Source organism: Mobula hypostoma, chromosome 12 (genome assembly GCF_963921235.1).
Source record: "Mobula hypostoma chromosome 12, sMobHyp1.1, whole genome shotgun sequence".
NCBI classification, from domain to species: Eukaryota; Metazoa; Chordata; class Chondrichthyes; order Myliobatiformes; family Myliobatidae; genus Mobula; species Mobula hypostoma.
The window spans coordinates 88059406-88079203 of NC_086108.1; the positions used below are offsets into that span (position 1 = coordinate 88059406).

General features: G+C 42.5%; 1 protein-coding gene across 4 annotated transcripts in view; it reads right to left on the minus strand.

Moving 5' to 3' along the window:
• The window catches only part of tie1 (tyrosine kinase with immunoglobulin-like and EGF-like domains 1), a 107301-nt gene that overhangs the window by 26683 nt on the left and 60820 nt on the right, over window positions 1-19798 (minus strand). For 2 of the 4 annotated variants that reach the window (XM_063065021.1, XM_063065020.1), the window contains 7 exons: window positions 17930-18091; window positions 15887-16024; window positions 11935-12222; window positions 8536-8814; window positions 6777-7079; window positions 3688-3878; window positions 502-712 (listed from right to left, as the gene is read on the minus strand). In XM_063065021.1, the coding sequence (XP_062921091.1) occupies window positions 502-712; window positions 3688-3878; window positions 6777-7079; window positions 8536-8814; window positions 11935-12222; window positions 15887-16024; window positions 17930-18091 (1572 nt within the window). The remainder of the gene's footprint in view (window positions 1-501; window positions 713-3687; window positions 3879-6776; window positions 7080-8535; window positions 8815-11934; window positions 12223-15886; window positions 16025-17929; window positions 18092-19798) is intronic. The other 2 variants (XM_063065022.1, XM_063065023.1) reach the window with 2 other exon arrangements.

Here is a 19798-nt window from a genome sequence, read left to right on the forward strand (position 1 = left end):
GAATTAACTTGGTCCATTTTGATTAATACAACTAAAATAGGTTATTATATTAAAACAAATATTTTAATTCAATTCTAATTTACCACTTCAGAGGAACTGAATTTTAAATTACTAAACACGTCATTATTTGGTAATTATTTAAAGATATAGTATCATTTTTCCAGGTCTGTTGCAGCTAATCCCTTAACACAGTTTTACTCAAAACCTTTTGAAAGTATGCCTACTGTTACCATTGTAATTAAAGATCCATTTTAAATGCTCCTCATAGGACCATTAATTACACTGACTCTAAAAATGATTAATTCACTCCAGGAGTGTGGACTGTTAAAATAAGAGTGGATAGTGAAGACCTGAGTGAGTTGAATGCTATATTTGCTCAGAATTCCACAGCTATCTTAAAATTCAGCTAGTTAGACCTGAAAATTGGAATCGCCATCAACAAAAGCCAACTGAGTAGAAACTCAAAACAATACATGCTGATTTTGTACATTAAATAGATACCTTTCAGCATTTTGATCGCAGCATTCATCTTCAGCCCATCCTTTTTAATTAAGGCTTTGATCACTTGTCCAAAATTTCCTTCTCCAATAACATCCTCAAATTTAATGTCATCCCATTCTAAGATGGGGTAGGTGAGGGGCTCAGGCTGGGGTTTTGGTCGACGTGTGAGCGTCAGAGTTCCAGAGTTAAACTGAAGGACAGTCTCTTCACCCTTAGAACAAACATACAAAACAACTGGTTACCTCAGTGTAGACTTTATGAGGTTCTTTGGCTAAAGCAGGCTATAACACCATATCTAGGCAGAGACAAACATGGTTCAGAAACTACATTTTCTGTCCTGGGTATTATTCTGTCATGATTAAACATCCTATACTTATCTTGTTCTACTTCAGTGTACTATGTAATGATTTGATCTGTATGAACAGTATGCAGGACAAGCTTTTTAATGTTCCTTGGTGTATGTGACAATAATGAACCAATTCCAATTATGAAAATAATTTCAAATGAAAACTATCCCATTTCCATCAAATATATTAAGAGCTTTAAAAAATCTGCAGATGCTGGAAATCTGAAATAAAAACGGAAAATACCTGAGTTGCTGATCAGCTCAGGATTTGTATATTGCGAGAGAAAGAGAGTTACTGACTTAAGTAGATGTCCCTTCATCTTGAAAAATGAGAAAGCAAAGGTGTTTAAAATAGCACAGAAAGGAGGTGGAGGGGTGGAGAGAGCAAAAGAACGAGAGGGTTGTCCTTTCAAGCCAAATTAGAAGGTATAGGTCTGTACTTCCTGCAGTTTATATGAATGAGGGTGGACTTATTCAAATATATAAGATCCCAGAGAGGCTCGACAGAGTTAACGTTGAGATGTTTTCACTAGTGTGGAGGTTGCAAACAAGGGGACTGAACTGCAAGGTAAGGGGTTGTTTATTTAAAACGAGGATGTGTGGAAAACTCTTCTCTCAGATGGTAGTGAATCTTTGGAAATCAGATTTAATGAACATCGAGATAGATAAATATTTGAAAGATGAAAGTATTAAGGGTTACAGGAAACCGGCACAGAAGAGTTGAGGCCAGCAGTGATCAGCCATAATCATTTTGAATTGTTGGGCGGCTTTTAGTTTCCTGGTGACCCATTTTGGCTCCTATTTACTTTCATCTGTTTTTGAAAATTCAGATTTATTTATCACATGCAGTGAAATACATCAACACGAGGAAATCTGCAGATGCTGGGATTTCAAGCAACACACATACAATTTTAGCAACACACATAAAAGTTGCTGGTGAACGCAGCAGGCCAGGCAGCACCTATAGGAAAAGATACAGTCGACGTTTCGGGCCGAAACCCTTCGAAACGTTGATTGTACCTCTTCCAATAGATGCTGCCTGGCCTGCTGCGTTCACCAGTAATTTTTATGTGTGTTGAGTGAAATACATCATCTGTGTTAAAAACCAACACACCCAGTGATGTGTTGGGAGCAGTCTGCAAGTGTGGCCACACATTCTTCAGTGCCTGTGCACTGCCAAGCAAAAAGCATTCTGCTTATCTACACTAGTTACGCCTCTTATTATTATGTAACCCTCTATTGGACCACCCCTCAACCTTCTCTGCTCCAGGGACAACAAGCTCAACCTATCAAATCTCTCCCAATACTTGAAGTCCTTCAATCCAGAGAGCATCCTGGCAAATCTCCTCTGCACTCCCTGCAGTGTATTGAAATGCAGTACTTGGGGTTACAAGAACCTATAGACTAGGGGTTCCCAACCTTTTTTATGCCATGGACCTATTATGCAAAGGGCTTGTGGACCGCAGGCTGGGACTAGATGGGTGAATAGTTTAGCTCATGGGGGAGCTGCGGAGCAGACTCGATGGGCCGAATGGCCTACTTCTGCTCCTTTGTCTTGTGATCTTGTGATCTTGTGAACCCCTGATAGAGGCAGACAGGAAAAAAAAAAGGACAAATTCTCTTACATTTTAAGATTAGGGACCAACAGATATTCTGTTCAGCAAACATTTACCCTTGTTCAATTTTCCTCTGTTTAACTCATGAAATCAAGACTGATGGTTAACAAAGATGTAGGAAAACAGAGTGCAGAGCTGATTCCAAAAAGAGAGAAACCAAGTTAACAGGACAGGAAGGAGATGTAAAGGAAGTCAAAGAGCGGGAAGGATTACCTGCCATTTTGAAGCAGATCCTTTCCCCCTGAATTGCTCCTTTTAAACATCTGAGTGACGTGAAAGAGCATGTAAAGAAAAAATAAGAGTGAGAAAGTAAAGGTGAAATGAGCCTACAATGTGTTGAATTGTCACTTTATGACCTGTTGAATTGGACCAGTAAAAGACCAATCAAAACTGGTAGAGTTAAGACTCTTGTGTTAGAAATCATATGTTTAGCAATCCTCACATAAGTAATTGATTGAAATGCTCAACTGCAAAGCAGGTGAGAAGTATAGGCAGCAACATATCAAGATTTTGTAAAACAATACATAAATTAAAAAGATAGAAAATCATATTATTATATTTATTTTGTGGGCAACTAGTACTTGGTTCCCATCCTTATTTACCAGTGAGAAGATGGCATTAACCACTTTCTTGAACTGCATCAACTCTTCTCATTATGGCATTTAAAATCAGCCTATTCAGTCCATCGTGCCCATGCAAGCTCCAAACAGAACAATCTCATTAATCCTAGTCTCCCTTTTCTAATCTCTATGGGTCTGCAATTTATTCTCACTCTTGTGCACATTAATGCTGTTTTGGTACTGTTGCTTCTTAGCTATACTAAGGGGCAATGTATGGTAACCAATGAACTCATCAGCACAGGGATGTGGGAGGAAATGTTAACACCAGTCCGAAACACAAATGGTCATGGGCAGAGCGTGCAAACCCCACATGGGCAGCAGCCAAGTTCAGGATCCAGTCTGGATTCCCAGTACTGAGGCTGTGTTACCATGTCAACATTTTGGTGGAAGTGCTCCCACATTACTGATGGAGATGGAGTTCCAGGATTTAGACCGGGCATTGAAGAAGCACTAGAGATATACTTCCAAGTCAGGAGGTGTGGAAATTGCAGATAGTGTCCCCAGAAATGTAATGTTCTTATCCATACTGGTAGTAGAGGTTGCAAGTTTGGAGATGCCATTGGAATACCCTGGATGAGTTTTGTAGCCTGACTTAAGTACTTACTGATCCAGACTGGTAAGTGAAGGTTCGACGTCGGTGAAATAGAGTTTTCCGTATGCAGAAGAGGCCCAGGAGCGCCAAGAGGATGGTCATACAGGTGACAGATACTGAGGCCACAATGGCCATTAAGAGCTGCTGGTCACTTCTATGGGGTTTTTCCAAAGGTTCCGTTCTTCGAAACACACTTGATGTAGCTGGGGTAAAGGAAAACATTCAATGTGAGAAAGCAGTCATCTTTTCAGTTTCTTAGAATGATCTTTTTCTTAGCCCGCAGATATCCTTAGCGACCTGGAACTAAGAGAACCACTCAAACAATGTCCAAAGCCAATACAAAAAAAACAACTGCTAGGGTTAAGGCATTGCATTACTTGTGAAAATCTGGGTTGGGACTGATTGTGCTATATAAAATCAGTCTCTAGAAAACCAATGTGAACCTTCAATGAAGATCAGTTCTGAAGGCTCTGCAATGGGAACAGATCTTGTAATTTTAGTCTTGCCCAGACTGCTATTCATTAAACACAATGGGATTTAAACTTAGATGAGATCCTGGAAGTTAGCCTGAGTGCAAATTGCTCTCATTCAATGTTGAGTCAGCTGACCGACATCTACCAATGATCTGAAGTCCTCCCACACACAATTTCCATTCACCCTTTTAGTCACCACAACTAGCAGATATAGCCAGCGTTTCCAATGCCCTAAATTCTTTGCCTGATTTTCTTTTTCTTTTGTTTCCTTCTTTCTTTCTTATTTCATATTTTTTTTCAATTATGTTGTCTTAAGGATTTGTCAATAGGCTGAATTTCTACTCTCAAGAAAGTTCATTCAATCACTATCGATATGTTGGCTGACCTGCACTGAATCCCCATCCAATAAATGCAAATAGATAACAGTCAATCCTTCAAAACTCTTACCTCAAGTTTAAAATTCTTGATCTTGAGGTAAAATCCCTCTGCAGCCCCAAGTTTTAAAGGAATATCAGATTCCCAGTGAATGGTAGAGCTGGAGGATGTTATAACATCCTATATTTATATATAGCATCCTCCAGCCCTACCACTCTCTGGGAATGTGGTATTCATTTAATTCTGGCCTCTTGTACAATACAAATTGCTTCATCCCACCATTAGTGGCTATGTCTTTCTACCAATTTTAAGATTCTGCAATTCTGGAATCACTTCCCAATCATTTCTGCCCCTTTACTTCACTCTTTTCCTTTAAGACACTCCTTAAAACCTCCACAAGGGACCTGGAAGTCCTTGTGCAGAACACTCAAAAGGTTAATTTGCAGATTGAGTTGGTGGTGAGAAAGGCAAATGCAATGTTAGCATTCATTTCAAAAGGCCCAGAATACATGAGACTGTGGCATTATAACGCACTAGTGAGGTCTCACCTTGCGTGTTGTGAACAGTTTTGGGCTTGTCATCTAAGAAAAGATGTGCTGGCATTGGAGAGGGTTCAGAGGAGGTTCATAAGGATGATTCCAAGAATGAAAGGGTTATCATACAAGGAATGTTTGATGGCTGTGAGTTTGTACTCATTGGGAACTTAGAAGGATGAAGGGGGATCTCATTGAAACCTTTTGAATTTTGAAAGGCCTAAACAGAGTAGATGTGGCAAGGATGTTTCCCATGGTGAGGGAATCTAGGACAAGAGGGCATAGCCTCAGGATAGAGGGACATTCATTTAAAACAGAGATGTGGAGAAGTTTCTTTAGCCAGAAGGTGGTGAGTTTGTGGAATTTGTTACCACAGGCAGCTGTGGAGTCCAGGTTGTTAGGTGCATTTAAGGCAGAGATTGACAGGTTCTTGATTGGACACGGCATCAAAGGTTACGGGGAGAAGGATGGGAAGTGGAACTGAGGAGGGGAAAAAATGATTAGCCATTATTGAATAGTGGAGTAGACTCGATAGGCCAAATGGGCCAAATTCTGCTCCTATGTCTTATGGTGTCTTATAAAATCTCTTTGACCAAGTTCAAAGTTCAAAGTAAATTTATTGTCAGAGTTACAATATTCTACATTGAGGCTTATTTTCTAACAGCCATTAACAGTAGAGCAAATAAATATAATAGAATCAATGAAAAACTACACACAATTTCATGTGATTCTTCCTTCTCTTTCCATCCTGATGTCAAATTTAACCTTCTGTCTAATGTTTTTTTTCCCACATTTCCTTATGATGTAGACAGAAGTCATTACAGCCCATCAAGTTTATGCTGGCTCACAAAGCAATCTCACTCACAAAATAATTTCCCCTGTAATCTTTTCTCTTCACATCTTCTTCAATTCCCATCAGGTTCTGTCACTCACCGTATAGCCAAGGGGTGACTTACAGTGGCCAACATCACTTGACTAACCAGCACACCCTTGGGATAGAGTCATAGAAAAGTACAGCACAGAAACAGGCTATTAGGCCCATCTAGTCCATGCCGAACCATTTAAGCTGCCTACTCCCATCGACCTGTACCGGGACCATAGCCTCCATACCCCTACCATCCATATACCTATTCAAACTTGTCTTATACCTTGAAATTGAGCTTGCATGTACCATCTGTGCTGGTAGCTCATTCTCCACTCTCACAACTCTCTGAATGAAGAAGTTTCCCCTCATGTTCCCCTTAAACTTTTCACCCTTCACCTTTAACCCATGACCTCTGGTAGTAGCTCCGCATAACCTCAGTGGAAAAAGCCTGCTTACATTTACCCTATCTATACCGCTTATAAATTTGTATACCTCTATCAAATCTCCTCCCAATCAATGTAGGACAAAACAGGAGCACCTGGAGGAAACCCATGGGGTCAAAGGAAGAACATGCAAGCTACACACAGAAAGCACTAGAGGAAAGAACCTGGGTTGCTGAACATGTAAGGCAGTAGCTCTACTACTCCAGAATCACTCCAGAAGTTCAAAGTATTGGAGATGAAAGCAAAGTTTAATCTGATGCCCTTTAATACATGCACCATTTGAATGCTATTAGTATAGTTTCTGCCTTGCATTATTTGTTGCAAGTGATTCATTACCCTGCATACTGTGTAGGCAAGTGTCTATATGAATTTAGATGCAGACCATAATCAGTTGAGTCTTTAAATCTCTTACCTGGTGGAGTTGCTGCAGTGCGAAGCTCTTTCATTGGGTTTGGGTGGCTTTCACCCATATTGTTCATGGCTACAACCTCCACTAGGTAGGGGGTTTCGGGCCGCAACCCACGCAAGACGTGCTCTGAGGTTGGCGTCTCCGCCAAATTGATCGTTGTCACTTCAGGAGATGTTGTGGCCCCATAGACTTTACACTTTATAACCACAGAGGAGATGGCATGCTTTGGAGGTACCACCCAGGAGATCACCGCAGATGTGTCGGTAATGTTTGATACCTTAACATCATAAGGTGCTGGAGGAATTGCTGGATTTCAAAATAAAGAAAACAATGATTTGTTTCATTTCCCAAGGACTCCTTTAGGCTTCCCTAGACTCCAGGGATGTTGCTCCAGTAATCTTGGGATGTGGGTCTCAGTGACGAGGCCAGCATTTATTGTGCATCTCTGATTGTCTGGGAGTATGGAAGGTAAACTACTTCAGTCCTTCCGGTGGAAGATCATAAGACATAGAAGCAGAATTAGCCTATTCAACCCACTGAGTCTGCTCCAAGAAAGCACACCAACAGGGGTTTTGGGGAGGGGAATGGTAAGGCTTTTGGATGACTTGGATGCAATGATAGTGAGAAATAGCAATATAATTCCTAGTCAGGTTAATGCAACATGGAGAAGGATCTGTAGGTGGTGTTGATGTTATGAACCTATGTTTTCCATGGTGTTAATGATCTCAGCTTGAGAGTGACCTAGGCATAGGCTATTAAAAAGGCAAAACATGGAATTATCTCTGAAGTGAAAAGCTCTTGTGAGCACTCTGATGAACAGAACTTATCTCCAGCACAACCAATTCAGGGAGCAATCACACAGGCGCAGGAAGAGAGCCAGACAAATTGGGGACTTGGTATTGAGCGTTCTCCTTGTTTTATGTGAATTAAAGACCCTGGTTGTACTTTGGACTTTATTGTCCAATTTCTGCCAGCAACAAGCACAAATGATAATGGTACCAAAGAGCATCTTGCACAGAGGGAGTTATTATACCAGTGTGGATATTCATACCACTAGAGACCCAGCTGGGTCTGGCTACCAGTTACAAGGCAGAGAATGACCTGGAGGGTTGTGGGCAGTTGATTGTGGTGGAATGGATGCTTTGTCCCCTTTGGAAGAAACACAAACGTGGTCTTCCCCGTTCGATTATGGGCACTAGCTTCCCCACCATTGAGAAAATTTTCAAAAGGCACTGCCTCGAGAAGCAGCATCAATCATTAAGTCCCCTCACTATCCAGGACATGCCCTCTTCTCATTACTACCATCAGCGAGGAGATATAGGAGAATGAAGACACACATTTAACATTTCAGGAACAGCTTCTTCCCCTCTGCCATCAGATTTCTGAATGGACAAAAAGCACTACCTCTCTTTTAACACTACTTATTTATTTTTATTTAATTCTTATTGTAGCTTATAGTATTTTTCCCTTTGTCTATTGCTCTGCACTGCTGCCACAATACAAGAAATTCCATGACATGCATCAATGCTAATAATCTTGATACTGATTCCTTTGTAAAGAGACCTCCTTAAAATTTTTGAGAACTCAAGGGTTCAGGCCTTAATCCCAACCCACCTATCTTTTTTTTTTGGAGTGATTGCTGGCTTTCAAGACAGACTGCAACAAATTTAATTTTCTTAACAGAATGTGAAAATTACCTAAAATAAAACACAAAGGGGTTCATAAAGTGAGAATGCCAAAGGTGAGAAATCTGTACACTTACAGTCACTGAATGTCCAGCACGTGATGGGAGCACTCCATTCACCTGCAACTTTAGACTGGGCACGGACGCGGAACTGATACAGTGTGCTTGGACTCAGATCCTGAATGGTCTCATTTCTAGCTGCTGTATCAATCCATCTGGGCTCACTGGGCGGTTCCATCTGCTGGTACTCAATGGTATATTTGTTTATTTCCTTAGTGTTGAGAGGTGGCTGCCACTTCAAGCTTATGCTGGTCAGGGACAAGGGAGTGGCCTGGAGCTGTCTGGGAGATGGAGGACCTGCACAGACAGAACCAACAGTTTCAATTATGTACCTCTGACTGTCAAACCGGGCACAGCCAGAGTACGTAAAACAGAATGGAGTACTCTCATACTGAACCAAGATTGGGGCGTTCCATTGGTTAGATATTTAAGCCTCTGCAGCTCTATGTAAGGTATTCTTTTGATGTACCTTGAGGAAATTGGAAAATTGTCAAATGTATCATACACAAAGGATAGAAAACGCCAGAGAAACTCTGCAAGTTAGGCAGCATCTATGGAGGGGAATATTTTGAACCATTCATCACAACTGGGAAGGAACTGGACAAAAGCATTGAGGAAGTGCCTAGGGCAGGGCCACCGGAGTGCTCAGGATTGCCCCGCAGGAGCATCCAAGCCAACGTCAGGGCAGCAGTGAGGGAGCATCCAAGCCAACGTCAGGGCAGCAGTGAGGGAGCATTCAAGCCAACGTCAGGGCAGCAGTGAGGGAGCATCTGGTCAAACATCAGGACAGCGTTGAGGGAGTGCCTGGGTCAAATTCAGAACGGCAGTGAGGGAGCACCTGGGCCAACATGAGGGCAGCAGTGAGGGAGCATCTGGGCCAACATCAGGACAGTGATGAGGGAGCATCCAGGCCAGCATCAGGACAGCAGTGAGGGAGCGCCTGGACCAACATCAGGGCAGCAGTGAGGGAGCACCTGAGCCAACATCAGGACAGCAGTGAGGGAGCACCTGGACCAACATCAGGACAGCAGTGAGGGAGCACCTGGGCCAACACCAGGACAGCGGTGAGGGAGCACCTGGGCCAACACCAGGATAGCGGTGAGGGAGCACCTGGGCCAACATCAGGACAGCAGTGAGGGAGCACCTGGGCCAACACCAGGACAGCAGTGAGGGAGCACCTGGGCCAACACCAGGACAGCGGTGAGGGAGCACCTGGGCCAACACCAGGACAGTGGTGAGGGAGCACCTGGGCCAACATCAGGACAGCAGTGAGGGAGCATCCAGTCTGACATGGGCAACAGGGAGGATCTCAAGTCAGGAGTAGGGGATTTTTGCTCAGCATCAGATCAGCACTGATGCAGCACATAACATCTCCTGCTGCTGTTTATCATTTATAATCAATCATGAAGGACCTCAATAGGATGAATACACAAAGCCCTTTTTCCCTAAGGAGCAGGAACCAAAAACTAGAGGACATAGGTTTAGGAAGAAAGGGAAGAGACTTAAAGGTGACCCCAAGACAACTTCTACACACAGACGATGATGTGTATGTGGAACGAGCTGCCAGAGAAAATGGCTGGGGTAGACAAATTAACATTTAAATTTGGACAGGAAAAGCTTAAAGGAATATGGTCCAAATGTAGAAAAATGGGATGACTTTAGATGGGCATCTTGGTCGTTATGAACATGTAGGTGCAAAGTATCTCTTTCCGTACTGCCTAACTGTACTCTTGCTTCTATGCCTCCAGATCTATCCGCCTGCCTGTATCAAACAACTTCTACCCACCTGCGGTGCAGCCCTGAGCCTCACATAGGTCTCATCAGACTTTTATGTGCCAGAACCCATAAAACTGGAATGGAACCAACTCATTCTCAATCTCAAAGAACTTCCTAAGATCAAAAGTAACACACACAACAACTGAGGTGGAGTAAAGAGCCAATATTTCCGGCCAAGACCCATTATCAAGGCTGCCAAAGATTGACTAATCATGTATTCTGGACCTGAATTTAAGTCTTTGTTCCAACTGACTTGGCAAGTTCATCAGCTAAGCGCTGAATTAAGGCTAATACACAGAGATAGGTGACTGTTTTAGAAAGACTGAGCATAAATCATAGTTAAATTTTCAACATAAGTAGGAAAGTTGGAAACGGGTTCAGAGGGTTCAAATCTGCTCCTAGTGAGAGGATGAGAGGCTTCTCTGTTTGCTGACCAATGAGAGCAAAATTGAATTGTTGCCGCTTCGTTTCTTGTTAGAATTTAAGGTCTGTAAGGAGTTTGTACACTTTTCCCATGACCAGGTGGGTTTCCTCTGGGTGCTCCAGTTTCCCCTGGGTGCTTCTACAAACCTCGCTGATTTGACTTGATGCAAATGACACATTTCAATGTACGCTTCAATGTACATGTCATAAATAAAGTTAATCTTTAATCTTTAGAGTGGCCTGCACTATACAAGAATCATTGACAATTTAATTCAACGAGTAATGACCAGATGGCAGTTATGCTTCTGTGGCCGGGTTAAGATGACTTGTCTAGAAATTGTTCAGTCTCTTTCAGGTCGGTCACTAGACCTGCACCGTGATGCTCGGTTTCACTGAGATTTCCTGAACATGTCAGCAAAGTTGGATAAAATAACGACTCTTTTTGCACACACAGATACCTGGCAGTTGTGCAGTTCCTGTCTGGAGTGCATGTAGAGTTAGCGGCTGCCAAGTTTCCGTCACGCAGTCTGCTTGGAAAGTCTAAAGGACCTTTCCACTGACAGCTGCAGCAGTGTCGGAAGAAGCTGCCGCGAAGGTGGGCTAGAGTACAGGGCGGTTGGGATTGTGGGGGGTGGGGGGGATGAGAGTATTAGGCAGCAACCAGTAATGAGTGTGCCCATCCCCTCCATGTGATCCCATGGCTCCACTCGACTCCCATGCCATCTTTTCTCTGCATTTAGCTGAGATAATTCTGCTCTTGGAGCACTTGGTGCAGACACTAGGTAATATACCCTAGCAGCACAGTGGCATTCTGGTGGTGTAGTGCCTTACAGCACCAACGACCTGGGTTCAAGTTCCCACCGCTCACTGCAAGGAGTTTGTACGTTCTTCCCATGACCGCATGGGTTTCCTCCAGGTGCTGCGGTTTCCTCCCACAGTCCAAAGATGTACGTTTAGGGTGAGTAGGTTAATTGGTTTCAGGGACGTAACAGGGCAGCACCGCCTCATTGGGCCTGGAGGGCAGCCCCCCAAACACGAAGGACCCTCAACTTCATTAATGAAGTAACATAACATTAAAAGAAGAAATACATTAACATGGTCTACAAATGAATGACATCTTCAGTCCTTTCTCCTTCTGGTAGAAAAAAGTAGCCAGAAATATCTTCACTTTATTTTCTGTTAACTTGTAAGGAAGATCTAAGAACAATTCCAAATTACCTGCATCCACTTTTACTAGAACCTTCTCTGATGGGCGCCCAAGGCTACCACAGTAGAATACAATGACATCCACCTCATATCTGTGTCCAGGCTCCAGATTTCTGATCTCCGTGGATCGCACTGAGAAGGACTCCACTCGAACCTCCCTCTTAACAGAATTCTCAAGGTCAGTCACTCGGACGATGAATCCACTTCCATTCCCGTGATCTTTGGAAATATTCCAGCTGACGGAGATGGTATCTCTCTTCTTGGTCAAGACCCGGTCAATCTTTGCCACCACTGTGGGTTCTGAAGGAAGAATTAGTAGTTCATTTGGATGAAATATGCACAGTGAAAAGTGTGATATTGAAATATAAGGCTTCTGAAGGGAATGGATGGAGTAGCTGGGGAGAGAATATTTCCCCATCAGGATACATCTAGAATTAGGGGTCATTGTTTCAAGGGGATGGGAGTTGTCAACTCTTTAAGTCAGAGATAAGATCATGATCCTTTAGGATTCCATAAAGGCTGTCATGAAATATATTCAAGCCAAGATGAGACCATACTTAGAATATTGGGTTCAATGCTGAAATTTATAAGGCATTGGTTCAAAGGTTCAAGGCATTGGTCAGGTCATAGTTGTGAGCAGTGTTGGGACCCTGATCTAAGAAAGGACATGCTGGCATTGGAGAGGGTCCAGAGAAAGATCATGAGGACAATCCTGGGAATGAAAGGTTAACATATGAGGAGTGTTTGAGGGCCCTGGGCCTGAACTTGCTGGAGTTTAGAAGAATGAGAGAGAATCTCATTGAAACTTATTGAATGTTGAAGGGCCTGGATAGAATGGACATGGCGAGGATGTTTCCTATTGTGAGGAGGTCTAGGACCAGAGGACACAGCCTCAGAATAGAGGGACATTCCTTCAGAACAAAGATGAAGAGGAATTTATTCATCACGTATGTCAGGAAAGCACTGGATCCTTTTTCCTGAGAGGAGTTTACAAAACTCAGGAGGGAGAATAAAAAGATGGACAGTTTGAATCATTTTCCATGGTAGGGATGTCTAAAACTACAGGGTTAAGGTGAGAGGGGAGTTACTTAAAGTTGACCCGAGGTGTAATTTTCCACTCAAAGTGTAGAAGGTAGTTGAATAAGCTGCTGGAATGAGTGGTAAAGGTGGGTACAATGTTTGAAAGATAGTTGGACAGGCACTTGGTAGCAAAGATTTGGAGGGATATGGGCCAAACGCAGGCAAATGGGACTAGCTTAGGTAGGCACCTTGGTTAGCATGGGTGAATGGGGCTGATGGGTCTGTTTCCATGCCTTTAAGTTTATGACTCTAAGATAGTCATAGTTTAGAAAGGAGTCGAGTATAACATGGATTGGGGTGCAAAGTGCTTCTGAACCCAAGATCATTATTGATTGTCAGAGCAGACTCAAGGGGTTTTGTGGTTTAATTCTTTTCCTATAGATGCTGCCTGGCCTGCTGCGTTCACCAGCAACTTTGATGTATGTTGCTTGAATTTCCAGCATCTGCAGAATTCCTGTTGTTTGCTCAGGAAAAGTAGGCATGGTTTCACCAAATTGGAAATACAGCATTACCTCTGTAGAAAACATGCACGTTATGTAGCATTAGAGTACTGTGCAAAATTCTTAGACACATATAAATAGCTAGGATGCCTTAGACTGTTGCACAGGATTGTATTTGTCAATGTGGAGTGGAGTGTGAGTTTGTAAATCTACCGGGAACAAAGGATGATGCGAATATGCCAAATGCAGGCAAATGGGACTAGCTTAGGTAGGCACCTTGGTTCAATATGCCAAAGAATGATGTAATGGACAAAATGGGAGGTGAGGACCTCGATAAAATCACTGTCACTAAAGAGTTAGTGATGAGCAAACTAGAGGGCCTGAAGGTAGACAAGTCCCTGGTCCTGATGGGATGCATCCCAGGGTGCTGAGGGAATTGGCAGAAGTTATAGTAGACGCATTAGTAATCATTTACCAAAATTCTCTAGACTCTGGGCAGGTCCTGGCAGACTGGAAGACAGCAGATGTCACACCACTTTTTAAAAAAGGATGTAGGCAAAAGACGTGCAACTATAGGCCAGTTAGCTTAACACCTGTAGCCGGGAAAATGCTTGAAGCTGACATTAAGGGAGAAATAGCGGAACATTTAGAAAGGAGTGATTCCATTAGACAGATGCAGCATGGATTCAGAAAGGGCAGGTCCTGTTTGACAAACTTACTGGAGTTCTTTGAGGACATAATGAGTGCAGTGGATAGAGGGGAACAGGTGGATGTCGTATACTTGGATTTCCAGAAGGTGTTCGATAAGGTGCTGCACAAGAGACTTATAAATAAGATACAGATGCATGGAGTCAGAGGAAGTGTATTGGCATGGATAGTGGATTGGTTAACCAATAGAAGCAGAGAGTTGGTATAAATGGGAGTTTCTCCAGTTGGCAGTCAGTGGTGAGTGGGGTGCCGCAGGGGTCGGTGCGGGGCCCGCAGCTGTTTACCATTTACATTGATGATTTGGAAGAGGGGACTGAGTGTAACATAGCAAAATTTGCTGATGACACTAAACTGAGTGGAAAAGCAAATTGTACAGAGGAATGTGGAGAGTCTGCAGAGGGATATAGATAGGTTAAGTGAGTGGGCCAAGGTCAAGGTCTGGCAGATGGAATACAATGTTGGTAAATGCGAGATCTTTGGAAGGAATAATAGAAGAGCAGATTATTATTTAAATGGTGAAAAATTGCAGCATGCTGTTGTGCAGAGGGACTTGGGAGTGCTTGTGCATGAATTTCAAAAAGTTGGCTTGCAGGTACAACAGGTTATTAAGAAGGCAAACGAGTGTTGCCCTTCATTGTTAGAGGGATTGAATTCAAGAGCAGGGAGGTCACACTGCAACTACACAGGGTACTGGTGAGGCCGCACCTGGAGTACTGTGTGCAGTTCTGGTCTCCATACTTGAGGAAGGATATACTGACTTTGGAGCCAGTGCAGAGGAGGTTCACCAGGATGATTCCAGAGATGAAGGGGTTAACCTATGGGGAGAGATTGAGTCGCCTGGGACTGTACTCTCTGGAATTCAGAAGAATGAGAGGGGATCTTATAGAAACATACAAAATTTTGAAAGGGATAGATAAAATAGAAGTAGAAAAGTTGTTTCCATTGGTAGGTGAGACTAGAACTAGGGAATATTGCCTCAAAATTCAGGGGAGAAGATTTAGGACAGAGATGAGGAGAAACTGTTTTTCCCCAGAGAGTGGTGAATCTGTGGAAATCTCTGTCCAGGGAAGCAGCTGATGCTTCTTCACTAAATATACTTAAGAAACAGTTAGATAGATTTTTACATAGTAGGGGAATTTAGGCTTATGGGGAAAAGGCAGGTATATGGAGCTGAGTTTACGGACAGATCAGCAATGATCTTATTGAATGGCGGGGCAGGCCCAATGGGCCGGATGGCCTACTCTTGCTCCTATTTCTTATGTTCTGATGAATGGTGCGAGTGGAGTGCCGTGGGAGGCATGTGGGACAGGTGGCAGAGAAGGAGTGCCAGGGGAAAGTGGGGGTGGAGCGGCTGCAGACACACCCAGCCCTGAGATACCAGGCAAGGTCATTTGATTCCAAACAATTGATTTATTGGTCATTACAGAATGTCTCTCTGGTGCTTCCTGCTCCCTCCCCTCTCTCTTCCCCTTTACCCAACATGGTTCCCCACTCATTGGCCTCTTCCCACTCTCAGTCCACAATAGAGACCCCTATCGGAATCAGGTTTATCATCACTCACATGTCAAGAAATTTGTTTTTTTCTGGCGGCAGCAGTACAATCCAAACCCAAAACTATGGCAGTACTGTGCAAAAGTCTTAGGTACCCTAGCTATATACATTTGTGACACTATCCAATTTTGTTGAAGATGTATTAGCAACAGGCTCCATTCAGATAAGACTCTATATGTAACTACCTGGGCAATCCGTCTCCAAGATGGCATCAGGACCTGGGGGGCCCTCTCCTCCTTCTCCTGGGCGGGTGAGCTGTACCCGAACTAGGTAACGCGTTGAAGGCTTCAAATTCATTACAGTGATTGGTTCATTAGTATCAACTGAAATAAAATAAAATATTTCTCAATTTTAGACTTATGAGAGACTGCAGATGCTGAAAATATTGAACAACACATACAAATTCTGGAGGAACTCAGCAGGTCAGGCAGCATACGACTCTAGGACATAGGAGCAGAATTAGGCCATTTGGCTCATCGAGTCTGTCTGTCACATCTGTTATTTCCCTCCACAGATGCTGCCTGATCTGTTGAGTTCTCCTCAGCATTTTGTGTGTATTTCTCAATTTTAACCCAGGTATAATTCACCTGTATTAGTTAAACTACAACAGTGCCATTTAAGACGACTGAAGGGATCTGCTAACTTAGTTGTCATAATTCGTTATTTCTTGTTTCCAATGAACTGTCCATAGCATCCCCAAGTTTTCCAGCATACAGAGAGCATACAAATAATACTTCTAATTCTGATTAAAGTATACCAAATAGGCAGGTTTTTCACAACTCCAATGACGATATCATCGGGTTCCCTAAAGACAATTCCCTTTCAGGAATAGAAAGAGAAAGGTGGAAATGTGCTGGATAAATAGCAATACACGAGAGGCTTGCCATTATCTGCAGGCCAGGTCACTGGTCTGAGTGCTACTGGTACCATGTAACCTAGTACTACCTGTCACATGGTCGGGTGGTTGGAGACTAAACCGACTCCCCCACCAGGCTTGCCTGGTGAGGAGGGTGGCTAGACACCCTGCAGGACGAAAAACAAGACTTGTCAAAGGGCGGATGAATCCTCTCGTCGGGTCAACGGCCATCTAGCAAACACATGCCGTGAAGCGCGGAAAGGGCATCCCTTGCATCGAAGCTTGGTCTGGCCATTCACTGCAACAGAACTTCCCCCAGCTGTCTTGGACCCCACCATGCTGCTGGATCCGGGAGGGGATGTCGAGAGGGTGGGTCTGGACCTGTGCAACCCCCTACTCACCTAAAATCCACTCACGCACACGCTGTTCCTTTCTGAGGAGTGGGGAATCCTAAACCCCACTAACTGACTGAAAGGAACCATCATCATCCTATGGGATGGATAGCCAGAGAGAGAGAGAGAGCCATTGTCTGCACGGTGACCTGCACTGACAGGGTGAAGAATCCAGATACTGGCAGAGTTTTATAGCCTACTAGACTCTCCAACTGGCCTGCCCTGTCTTAATTTTGCAGACATAGTGTTTCCCTCCTGTCAAGGCCATGTTCCCTACACCTACGTCAATTTTGTCTGGATCTGTGAGTCTTCTCATTTTTACCAGTACAGTGATTAGAATATTTAATTCAGCAGCATAAAACAGCAGAACTTGCTGCAAAATATACTTGAGGGGAAACAAGAAGATAGGAAAAGAATTATTTATTTTGGAGACACTTGGACTCCGTGCTTTGTCTAAAACAACTGGAGCCAAGTTTTACATAAGTGACATAAGATAATAACAGAAAGTGCCATAAATAGTCAGCAAGTCAGGCTGCACTTGTGCATGAGGACCAGAGTTAATACTTCAGGCTGAAGATCTTTCATCAGAACTCACATCAGTGACATTAGGAAACACTGAAACACACAGTATTAAATATTTGGAACTGTCTTTCACAAATAACAGCTATGTAATGACAACCATTAATCTTAAACAGGTAATTTTTGATTACATAAGATATTAACGTCAGATATGATCTCAGTGAATAGTGAAGCGATCTCAAAGGGTCAAGTAGTCTTCACTGGTTTCTTGTTACCAAAATTGCCAGCAGTCCACTAGAGGGTGTTCTTGTCAAACATTTTATCTGCTAATGCCCTGGCATATGGTTAATCAATTCAATTTCCAAAATTAACAATTTCTTCACTTAAATTCACCAATGATTTACACAGTCTTTTATCCCCGGCAGTTTTCAGTTCATACTGACTCCTTTAAAGTAACTCACCTACTATTGTAGACCATTGTGTCCGACTGTCATTTGGCTTGTAAAGGAGTTTAACTGATTTCACTGGTCCATCTCCAGTGAAGTTTTCAATATTTGGATTCACCTTTAGTTGCTTGCTCTTCTTTTCCAAGATACTTGGGATATTTACTGGAGTAGGAGGAACTGAAACAACAATTGTTACTTGTTCATGAAATAAGAAAGAGACCAATAGCTGACTCTAGCAGGGCTAGAGGAAAATAAAGAGTGAAATGTGACTATTTTTACAGGAGATGGATTTTGAGATTCGTATGAGCAACCAATATGGTAGTAGGTGACTTTGGATCTACTGTTACGCACTGATAAAGAATTAACTAATAATAATAGTAAGAGATTCTTTAAGGAAGAGTCATTGGAATATTATAGTAAGATTAAAGAAAATGTATCACAAACACAAGAAAATCAGCAGATGCTGGAAATCCTAAGCAAACATATAAAATGCAGGAGGAATGTGTCCGAACTTCACGGGTCCTGATAAAGGGTCTTGGCCCGATACGTCGACTGTTTATTCTTTTCAACAGATGCTGCCTGGCCTGCTGAGTTCCTTCAGCATTTTGTGTGCATTACTTAAAGAAAATGTAGACCATCTTGAAATTCTAATTCAAGCAACATGTGAAAGTAGGAAGTGTAGGTTGGTTGCTGTTGATTACGAAACAAAAGTGTTCCAGCTGTGGGTGAGCAAGAGAAATTAAAGATAGCATTAGATAAAGGAAATGACTTGTAACATTGTCAAAAAAAAGGCAGCAGGTTTGTGGATTGTGAAATTCCCAGATTTTAACAAATTAGAATAAAGAAATTGATAAAGGACAGGGGAAAGCAGAATATGAGGACAGTCATCAATCAAGAAACATTAAAGCAGATTATAAATCATTCGATGGATACGTAGAAAATATTAGCCAAATGCATGGTGGGTTACTTAGAAAGAGGGAAATAACATTTTAGAGAAATTAAACAAATATTTTCTTTCCGACTTCACATTAGAAGGTAAAGAAATCCTTATGAAGAGAGTGGAGAATAACAGTTCTCACATTTGATCATGACTTCAGATGTAATCTGTGTGGAGTTTGCACCTTCTACTCATGATTGTCAGCAATCATTGCTCTGCTGGATGCCCCGGTTTTCACCCTGGTCCCCAAAACCTAATTGGCTACTGTAAGTTGCTCTTCAGTGTAAGCAATTGGCAAAGTAAAAAGTTAAAAGGAAGTTGTTGGGCATGTGAAAGGGAACAGCGTAGCAGAACTATAGGAAACTAAAGAGGGAGATGTGAATGATGGAGTTGCTTTATTCAGAGCTGGCAAGGATTTAACAGACTGAGTGGTCTCGTACTGTGTCATAATAAATAAAGGAATTAGTATTAGTTTTAAGAATAGTAGAAATTGATGGGACTGAAGGCAATGAAACCCCATGATGGGTATCCAAAGATTGTGGAAAGATTGCGATGGAGCTAATGCTGATGTCTTTTCTTTCAATGACTTTTGAGGTTTTTCTCTATTCCATGGCTATCTGGGGAAGACGGATATCAGAGTTGTATTGTACACGATACTTTGACAATAAAATGAACCTTTGAACCTTTCTTTTGAACTTTAAAGGATACAATTGTATTTCAGAATTCTGTATTTGCTAGTATGGTTCCATAAACTGGATGATTGATTTACCCCACTGTTTAAGAGAGGAAGCAGGGCGCAAAAGGGGAACCACAAACGGCTTAGCCTAACATTAGCAGTAGGGAAATTGCAAAAATCTTTAGTTAAGTAAGGGGGTAGCAGGGTACCTGGAAATTAATAGTAGGATTGGGCAGAGCCAAGATGATTATATGAAAATTAAATCATGTTT